Source organism: Drosophila simulans, chromosome X (assembly GCF_016746395.2).
Source record: "Drosophila simulans strain w501 chromosome X, Prin_Dsim_3.1, whole genome shotgun sequence".
Lineage (NCBI taxonomy): Eukaryota > Metazoa > Arthropoda > Insecta > Diptera > Drosophilidae > Drosophila > Drosophila simulans.
In genome coordinates this window covers 10,607,209-10,617,185 of record NC_052525.2, presented here as the reverse complement: position 1 = coordinate 10,617,185, position 9,977 = coordinate 10,607,209, and the positions used below count along the sequence as shown (strand labels likewise).

Genomic DNA, 9,977 nt, shown 5'->3' with positions numbered 1-9,977 from the left:
CTCTTTAAATTTCGCTTAGATTCGATTTCATATGATTTGAGCCATACAACTCGAAGTTTAGTACACCATTTAAAATTTCCACCCCAGTCCAGTGCACGACTGGCAAAATTGATTGAAATTAGATGAGCTTTTCATAATAGAAGACCTAAGCCGCAGTTTTCCCCTGGCAGCCATCTACTCGGATGTGTGTGTGTGTGTGCGTGCGTTTTCCATTAAGTTAGACCCGCTTTTCCCACAACCCGATGTCCACAACTACCAGGTAAAAGTTTGCCCAAGTCGTGTACTCCAGTCCTGGCTCCATACGCCATACTCCTGACTCAGGACTACGGGCCACGCTAATATCCCTCAAGTTACCACCACCGACTTTGTGCCAAATTGGTTATTAAAAGAGTCAACTAGTGCGAGGCAGAAATAAATTGAGAGGCAACAGCGCAAGGAATTCCCTCGCACAAGCAGTTCGAAAATAATAATAATAAAAGAGGGCAACTTCGAGGGCCATCAGGATGTGTTGCAACTGCTTTCCGATATTTCTTGAGGGCATTCGGCGAGCGTAAGTATTCCCAAGTATTCTGACAATGTGTTAGCCTTAAATGCAGTGGTATTGTATTTTATGGCAGCTTTTGGCTATCAATGACTTTGAGAATAATTTCTAAAGTTACCAGATGAATGGTTGTCGAAAGGATAAAAATATTAGGAATTACTTAACGGAAGTATAATTACATATGATTTATCAATTATGTTTCGCAGTAAATTATATTAGTTAACAGCTGTTATTGTTAGCTTAAGAGCTGTTAAAATCATCGGCTTGGAAGTGAAGCGCAGCCTCAGCCTGATTAAATTAGTAGAAATAGCTCTCGCTGAAAAGGTCATTATCAGGAAATGAAAAAAGGTGAACATTTCAATTAGACCATTATAGAAAAGAGGACATAAGGAGTGCACCCCTCTCTTTCACTCTCTCCCCAATCTAAAGAATTGTCCTGGAAGAAGGTCATTAGAAGCTTTCGAACTAATTGAGTAATTTGCTCACCTTGATTGCTTTCTAGGCTAGTTGTATGTGTATGTGTAGTTGTCAGGACACTCGGCACACACACACTCATCTTGCATCCTACCTGGCACACACACACACATACAGCGCACCTCACACTTACACACACACACACACACACATGCTTGCGCCGCCATTTGCTCGTTCATTATTTCGCACTAATTAACGTTTCGCGACAAAAGGTGGCGCTTTATTTTTACAACTGCAACTGCGCTTTACTGCTGCTTCTCGGCTGCAACAGTTGCTGCACTGAGAGAAAAGCTGCCAAGAGAATCAGATAGCAAGCATCTAAAGTGGGCTATTATAAAAGGTATTTAGCTTTGTGATATACTCTATGAATTATACACAATTTTGTTAGTTGAATAAATCCAACCTATACCTATATCAGTAGGTTGGTATTCTATTAATCCTACGCGATTTTTCACAGTGTACTGGTGCTGCTGCGAGTATTGCTGCCACTTGAGGAACACTCGAGGGGGCGGGCTTCGCCTTAATTGCTGTTTATGAGCGGGTTGGCCCAGTAATTAAACAATTTCTTTTGGCCCGGCGAAAACAGTTTCACTAACGGCGCCAAGTGGTTTTTGTGTTGGCCAGAACTTGGCTGCAGCACAAGAAACACGAAAGCCACCCACGAAAACACATCGATTAAAAAAAAAAAAAACAAAACATGGTGCTTATTGAGAAGTACAAGATGACAAATAAATTAGCAAATTGTTGATTATATGTACGTTGCATCTAAGAAAGATTCAAGGCATCCTTGGCTTCGGTGGTCCTCTACTCCCGGTGGCTAATCCTGCATAATTCCAGCTAATCCCACTAGACCTTCTCCGCCGTATTCCGCTCGATGTAGTAGGGTGCCGCTCCGATCTGCTTGCACTTGTATTTCAGCTTGCAGCATTCCGGAAAGGGTTCACCGGGAGAGATTCGCTCGCCTCGGTTGCAGTTTTCGATGCGCAGTTTGCCGCATCTGTAAGCAAATTTAAATTAATAGTATATATTACAAATAGAATTTACAATTTCACAATACAAGATTTTTATTCAAAATGTATACTATTTCGCTGTGGAATTTTATAAGTCTTGCGTATGATTCACGTTCCAAATTTGACCGACTAAACCTTGAGATTAGAATAAATCCCGCCAACTGATTATGATTCAGGCAAATGGGCCGCGTTGTAAGGAATGAGGTCTCTGAATTTCAAAGATTGCGACAGGCTTGCTCAAAGAAACTCAACGTCTTGTTAACTTTGTCATTGCTTAGAAGTGTTACCAAAAAATCAAAAAAAAAAGAAAACACTTAACACCTCAAGAGCTAAAGCCATTTCAAATCTGGGGCAAAACTTTTAGTTTCCCTCAATTTAGTTTTTTGTCTAACAACCTCCACCCAAAGGATGTGAAGTCACCCCTCGCCCACAGCATTAATTTAGCTTTCAACTCTTTAGCTTGACCTAGAAATTACAGCCTCATCTTTTGCGCCACTTGGCGAACTCGAAACTCAAACTGAAACTAACTAGAAACTCGGCGAGAAGTCGCAGTCGCAAGTGGTTGACATAGCGTCATCTTCGCTGTTGGGTGTGCGACTTATCAGCGACTGGGGTGTGCCATAAAATACACTCGAAAAAATATTGTTATTTCGTTAAAACTCTTATGATTTTGAAGTAATTAAAGCTCCAGCTGGCTACTTCTTTGACATTGTTTAAAAGACCTTCCAGCAGCTTGCAAGCAATTTCCCCACAATATGTGTACTCATGATTTTTTCCAGTCCATGTGTTAGATGGTGCCGTGACCGGGTCAAGGTACTCTGGAACTCACCCCTCGATAAGTATTGAGCCATCCTTGTTGCACGTCAGTCGCTGGCAGGGCGCGATGCCATTGTTGACACCCAGCTCCAGGACGTCGCCGCGGTACATGCACTTACCGGGATTATCTGATCATAATATGAACATAGCATATATATTAATATATATAAATATTTAGAAATATATAGTATATATGGGAAACATATATCCGCTCACCTGCATCCGGTGGAATCCGGCCCGAGTAGCCGCTCACCTGCGAGAGCATCGAGATGAGCAGGGCGCCTGCGATTACCAATGGTATCGATGGATTTGGACTGGCGTAGCGTTCCGGATGCATTGCGACCGCCTTGGTGTTCGAAACTGGACTGAATTGGTACCGGACTCCGATCGGCGTTGTCTACACAGGGCATACTTATAGAGATTGCCGGACTGAGTCGTCGCCTCTCCGTTTCCACTGAAATGGCAGTGAGATTCATCAATTGTTTCGATTCAATAATGAATGGGGGAGTGCTCAATCAATTAAGATTAATATCTGGCAGTAAGGAAAGTTACTTCATGGACGCAAGTTTAAAATTATCAAATTTCGGGATTAGGTATAATCTAAAATCATAGGGTATCCCGTGGTCGAGTCAGAGGCGCTTGTTTGCTATTCTTTTTTTCGGGTCTGTTGATTATTGTGTATTACTATTTAATTGAAGACGCCACTCCGCGCGGCAACTCATCTCTTGATTCCATTCGCTGGCGAGCGTGGCGGGGTCAGGCGGTTTATCAAATCGGCTTTTGGGGCGGTGCCGGCTTTTTATTACAGCACTTTACTAGCTTAAATTGTTCTAGAATGTTTGCACAATTAATGGCAAAAGCGGGACAGAGAGCGGCGAAATCGAGCGCCGCACTTGAAGATAGAAATTGAGATAGGAATAGAGATGGAGTGCCGTCGCGCTGATGGCCAGGGAATCTCAAATCGCTAATCTAGGGATGGCGAAATACACTGCAACTTCAGCTTTTCCTCAAACTGTACGGTCTAAAGTAATTTTTCCGGAAAAATTTACCTAGTTTTTTCAATAACAATGGAAATAGTTATCCAAATACGGAATGTCATACCTCGTTGAAATCGTCATAAAATTTTCTATTAACTGGCATTTACAGCTAAAAATTTAATTTTTTGCCCACTTTTCGCAAAAAATGATGATGTTACCCCTTATGAAAAATCAGAAAATTTGAAAAATATCATTTTTTTCAAATAAACAAAATGGTTATAGGCATCGTTTATTTGGATTATTAGCTGTATAAAACAATAATTTTTTTGAATGTGTGACCATTTTTGGGCATGTTATAGGATATTAAATTCTTCGGAAAATCATAATTTTGCCAAAATTAATTCCCAATTTTCCAACAAAAAATAATGCTTTTTTAGTTCATAGCAATGAAGTTATTAATCCAAATATGGAATGCCATACCTCGTTGAACTCGTCATTAAATTTCCCTTTGAATGGCATTCACAGTTTAAAATGTAAATTTTTGTCAGTTTTTCACAAAAAATGATGATGTTACCCCTTATAAAAAATTAAAAAATTTGAAAAAAAAATAATTTTTTTTAATTAACAAAAACAAAACCATTTCTAGTTTATTTGGATCATTAGCTGTATAAAACAGTAATTTTTTAGAATGTGTGACCATTTTTGGCCAAGTTATAACAAATTTAATTCTTCGAAAATATCATAATTTTGCCTAAATATTTCCCAACTTTTTAAGAACAAATTTCAGTTGTTTTTGTCACAGCAAATCAGTCAATGTTCCAAATATGGAATGTCATACTTCGTTGAACTCGTTATAAAATATTCTATCGATTGGCATTCACGGGTTAAAATGTTATTTTTTGAGAATTTTTTCATTTTTAGACAAGCTATTAGTAAGGTTATCGTGAATTAGTAATTATTTCGACTTAGTCTAGTCGGACTAGAAACCAAACAAGGATATGCACATTTACAACTTTGAAGTAAAAAATCAATTTTAATTAATCTGGTTTTCGCCACCATTCAATTAGGGAAGGACAAAGTCGACGAATGTATTGGCCAGACTTAATTTGCGCATTTAAAGAACTAGTTCGGTGGCAAATCTTAATGAAATGCATTCGTTAGCTTAACCCGCACACAAGAGCAGACAAATGTTGTGGCAACTTGTGCAATCCAATTGAGACGAGTCCTTGCCCCTTAACTAACCCCTTATCCATCCATTCGCACAATGTTTGCCCTGCTGGCTATTAAATTTTTAATCAAGTTAAAGTGTTGTCAAACACTTCATTCAGCCAGTTCGTTTCATTCAACTGTTCAACTCGGAGTTCCCATTTTTGGCGGCAGTCAGAAACAGCAGGCAGACACGACCCAGGGATATCAGATATATGTGGTATGTGGTGATATGGGAACATGTAACTTGCCGCTCGTAACACGCCACCCACCCCCCTCTCCACAGAAACCACCTACCACACCCCGACGACCTTCTTTTTCCGTTCATTTGGTGTCGTGTTAGTTATGCATGCATTCATTCGTTCATTCAGCGACATTCATTTCGTTTCATTGCATTTTCTTACAACTTTGCACTGGCATATGCCGCACCACCGCCACCCACTAACCACCACCCACCCCCTCCTGGCAACCCAAAAAACCGCCCACTGTAAGCCACAGCGGCATAACCGCATTGTAGGAACCACTTCACCCACTATCGCTTCCTTTGGCTGCCGCCAATCCCTGTGGACACTTGCTCGTGTACTTCCTTTTTATGATGTAAGGCTTTCTTTGCCGGTTTCTTTTTGTGCATGCTACCGCTTAATGGGTTGGGCATAATGTGTCCACATTCAAGTTACTCCAAGTAAATTAATTACTCTTTCAAGCTTTATATGGAAGTATAAATAGCCTGGCTTAACTTTTATATTTACCACTTTTAACATTAATCAAATAGGAAACAGGAACTGATCGCGCACGGTATTGGATATTCGAACCCGAAAATCTCGTGAGTACTATGCCTTTTCTGTTCGCCTTTGTGGTAAATGAAATGCAAATAAATTGTCAACTGCAGCTAAATAAAATTTTAATTTATAACGGGGTTTGACTAGCTTTCCATTGTACAAAGGGCGGAAAACGTGCGGGAAAAGGGGGCGGAACTAGCGAGGGAAATTCTGCCCCAAGAAAGGTGAATGCTGCTGAAAAACCATCTAAGTAATTGAAACGGAAGAACGATTTCCTTTGTCATTTGAATGCCGTAAATATTTATTGAACTCTGGGATTTTCCGAAAGCTGTAAACGATGTCTTAAGCAACAAATAAAACAATGTGTGTGCCAATGCATATGGTATTGCAAAATTATTTAAAATTGAACGTAAAATGACAGGTCTTCAATATTGTAGGCTGTAAAATTACAAGCAACAATGTATTATTTTTCGAATTTCAATTAAATGAAACTTTATTAAATATATCCTTGAACTGTATCTTTGATAGTTATCGATTGACCAAGGCATTTTCGAAAACCGAGAATTACCCACCTTTTTTTCGGTCTGCTCGCTGGTCAGCAAAGTCGCAACTGCAGGCGTTGGATGACCAATTGACCACAAAGTGCGGGTTCGTAGCCCCCCCATTTTTGGCTTTTTTCCCCATTTTTTGGACTGGACCTGCACACAGCATGAGCTTCACCATCACCATCAGCTTCAGCTTCAGCTAATTCGCATTTGATTATTTAAATTAGCGAAATGAGTGACAGGCAGAGGCAGCGAGTGCGGGAGGAAACACGCGCTCAAATTGAATAGTTTGTGCGGCCGATGTCCGAAAAGATCCAAAAATAAATGGTATATGGGCATACAGACACAGATACAGATACAGATACATACAGATACTGATGTGGAGCGACCTGGAGCAAATCGGACCATCGAGCAAATCGGCAGTGCTTTGTTAGACCGCCGAACTGCGAGACCAGCAAAGCCAGCGAATTCAGATTTCGCATTTTTAGAAAATGTATTCAGTGCAGGGGCGACATTCGCAGCGGCAACGAAAGCGACAGCCATAGCATACCCATCCATCCACCTATACACTTGCACCTTGTCACCTGGCACCTGGCACCCACACATACGCAGATCACCAACACAGACGCAGACACTGAAAGAAAGAGAGAGTGCGGGAGAGCGTATTCAAGAAAGTGGTCAAGAAGGAAAGCTAGAAAGGCGGTGTGTGTGTGTGTGTGTGTTTGTGTGTTGTGAATGCACGCCGGAAATGGCCAAATTAGTGACTTACGTCTTCATCGTCAGCTCCCTGGTCCTCTGGTACCTGCTGCTCTTCGGCGGCAGGGGCGTCAGGGGCGTGGAGGCCACCAACGGGCATGGGGGTCAGCTGGAGGGACGGGACTTTCATCACCATGGCGGCAGCCATCACATTCGCCGTAAGTACACTGAGGGGAAAACCCACCGGAAGTCAAAAGTTGGCAGGAAAGTGCATTCTCATAAATTTGATCGTAAACATTCAAGAACCTTTTGCTTAGCTATGAACTCTTTTACTAAAATAGTATCTAAGCGATCATACGACCAAGTCCTTAAAAAGTATTTTTAATTATGATTTTGAATGTTTAAGGTAACATTAATCACTGCTGGCGCCGTTACGATGGCTACAATCTGCAGAACACTGTGGTCAATAAAAAGGAGCAGCTGAAGAAGCCCTATGGCATATTGTGCAACTTCAAGTGCACCTGGTTCTTCACCGTCAGGTGAGTTCGGGGAACTCGTTATCCAATTGTTTATGAATCATTTCTAACGCGAATTGTTGCAGCTTCCCCACTTGCGAGTTCATCTACGATTATAAGTTATCCTGCGTGCTGTTCACTTCACTGCCCGACTGTACCAGCGTCCAGTGTACGCTTATGAATTACTTCGATTAACTATGTTAGTGCATCTATTTAAGTATCTTTTTTTTGGATAGCCTAAGTCTGATTAATACTAGATTTTATATGGACATGTAGTGCGAGTTAGAAAGAAAGTATTATTAAATCAAAAGACCTAATTTATGAGAACGAACGAAGTTGTTTATTTCAGTATGAATTCTAGAATGATGTGTACCTTCTTGAGATGCGAAGGATTGACTTGTGTGGCGAAACTCAGATAAATCGACTAACCATTGTCTGTCTATTCATCCGATTCCATATCGAATCGGATTCATTTGATGCTGGTTACATATTCGGTGTCAAAGTTTATCTCACTTAATGTTGGCGTAAGGCCAAAGAGTCAACAGTGTTGTTCGCACTCCATTTGATGGAGAAGTTGAAAAGCCACAAAAGCTATCAATGGACTCATCCGTGCTAGCCAAACTTGCCACGCCCCCTATTTGGAGGAGGCGGGCCACGCCCAATTACCTCGCCACATACCTGTTAGATGGCCAAAAAGCAATCCACTTTTTGTAGTAAACAAATTTGAAACACTTTGTTACCGACGTCATTTTTTTCCACCAGCTTTCAGCCCGGTTCAAAGCGATATATCCGCTTAACTTGATGGCTAAAAACGTGGCTTAAAAGGGGAAGGGGGTAGAAGTTAACCAAACTTGGTTAGTCCATGGCAATGGCGATGCCTGTACCTGAACCAAAACTTCTCGCCTCCGCCAAACAGCCGCAAATAAATCGTTCGACATTTATAAGCCAGTCAAAGTTATGCCAAAGCGTTTCCTGAAAATTTGTGTACCTACCTAGCTACCCAGCGAGTTTCTGTGAGTTCTCAAAGGAATGGATGGGCAGGGGGTTGTCAGGTGCTGGCTAAAAATAAGATAAATTATGTGGCTGTAGTCAATGGAGCTGTTAACTCGCGCACCTGCGCCGTAGGCCAAAAGGGTTCGCACTCTCACCATTCAGCATTTCCCGTTCCGCCCAACCCTTTGACCAACTAACTGCTCCAGCAGAATCATTGAGTGGGTTTTTCGAAATAGAAGAGGGGAAGAGTGGGCGAATGGGCGGGTGAGGAGGGGATGAGAGCCACCAACTCACACGCCTCAATTTTGGTCCGGAGCAGATGGGGCCGCACTTTAATGGAATCAAACGAAATGGCATTGATCGCTGAAGGCCAACGGACCCGCACCCGCAGAATTCAGAAGATCAACTCGATTCGGCTTGGTTCGGATCTGTCAGTCAGACCGCGTATTGTCCGAGTATTCGTAACTGGGATTTGGGTCGTGGTCGTTGTGCGTTGTGCGTTTATATCACTATATAGATACATATGGATGGGATTGGATCACTTGGGGAAACTACGCGTAGTGCGTAGTTTGCTTTATTGCATTGGGTGCGTTGGCGGTGGCGGTGGCGGTGGCTTCTATTTCAATGTTGATTGGCAAATTACGGCAATTTCTGGGGGCTGGGAATTAGATTATTTTTAAATAGTTATAAACAAATTAATTGCGCATTACGAGTAAATTGTGCAACCATCTCTTGGGGCGAACTGTAAACGGGCATTGCGTAGTGCTCATGTAAACAGATTATAATCAATTGTGGGAAATCTGAAATATGCGTACTTAAATATTTCTACTAGATTGTCCACTAGACCAACATAACTTCTTAGCTAACATATTGCATTATAGATAATAACGTAAAATTCTAAGAAAAGTATTTATAAAATCGGAAGTGAGATAAAATCAAATTATGTAGAAGTGCACTTGTGATTTAAAATTTCATTTTGAATTTGACATCGATTGATTAACCCATTGACTGATTAACTGATTATTCCGAGCTTAAGTGACCTGGCGAATACATTGGCCATGTTGCATTCTTTGGGTTTATGCACTCATAGCGCCCCGTCCCATTTCGCAGACAGCCCCTTCACCTGATTTGCCACACAAAAGGTGCCAACCGCCGCAACTACAATCCCATGAGATCCGAAACTGAAACCGAAATGGAAACCGAAAACGAAACGGTAAACGGGGAAGGCAAAGTGTGACTGACTCTCCCTATTGCTTTGAGCATATACTGAAATAAACAGGGGCTAAATAAACAGGTTTATAAAAACTTTCTTTGGTTGGTCAAATGCAAATCACATTTAGTCTAATTATTCCTTAAGATACATAATTGGCGCCCAACGTGGGGCACCTCTGCTCTAGCTATTGTGGTATTTATATGGCATAAGGT

At 41.4% G+C, this 9,977-nt stretch overlaps 3 protein-coding genes and 1 long non-coding RNA gene across 4 annotated transcripts; 2 read left to right on the top strand and 2 right to left on the bottom strand.

Moving 5' to 3' along the window:
• Nucleotides 1-1,694: 1,694 nt before the first annotated feature.
• LOC6725643 lies at nucleotides 1,695-3,273 on the bottom strand. Its single transcript, XM_002106614.4, has 3 exons — nucleotides 3,058-3,273; nucleotides 2,855-2,969; nucleotides 1,695-2,012 (listed from the first exon to the last, which is right to left on the bottom strand). The coding sequence occupies exons 1-3, from the start codon at nucleotides 3,176-3,178 to the stop codon at nucleotides 1,862-1,864; spliced, it is 387 nt and encodes a 128-aa protein (XP_002106650.1). The 5' UTR covers nucleotides 3,179-3,273; the 3' UTR covers nucleotides 1,695-1,861.
• Nucleotides 3,274-6,074: 2,801 nt separating this feature from the next.
• LOC120285299 lies at nucleotides 6,075-6,858 on the bottom strand. Its single transcript, XR_005544554.1, has 2 exons — nucleotides 6,718-6,858; nucleotides 6,075-6,547 (listed from the first exon to the last, which is right to left on the bottom strand). It is a non-coding gene; the product is annotated as an uncharacterized LOC120285299 (long non-coding RNA).
• LOC6725642 lies at nucleotides 6,788-7,890 on the top strand. Its single transcript, XM_002106613.3, has 3 exons — nucleotides 6,788-7,262; nucleotides 7,451-7,583; nucleotides 7,646-7,890. Exons 1-3 carry the CDS (start codon nucleotides 7,097-7,099, stop codon nucleotides 7,752-7,754), a joined length of 408 nt encoding a protein of 135 aa, XP_002106649.1. The 5' UTR covers nucleotides 6,788-7,096; the 3' UTR covers nucleotides 7,755-7,890.
• A 913-nt stretch (nucleotides 7,891-8,803) lies between these two features.
• Nucleotides 8,804-9,897, top strand: LOC120285298. Its single transcript, XM_039296954.1, has 2 exons — nucleotides 8,804-9,138; nucleotides 9,663-9,897. The coding sequence occupies exons 1-2, from the start codon at nucleotides 8,828-8,830 to the stop codon at nucleotides 9,787-9,789; spliced, it is 438 nt and encodes a 145-aa protein (XP_039152888.1). The 5' UTR covers nucleotides 8,804-8,827; the 3' UTR covers nucleotides 9,790-9,897.
• The last annotated feature ends 80 nt before the right edge of the window (nucleotides 9,898-9,977 follow it).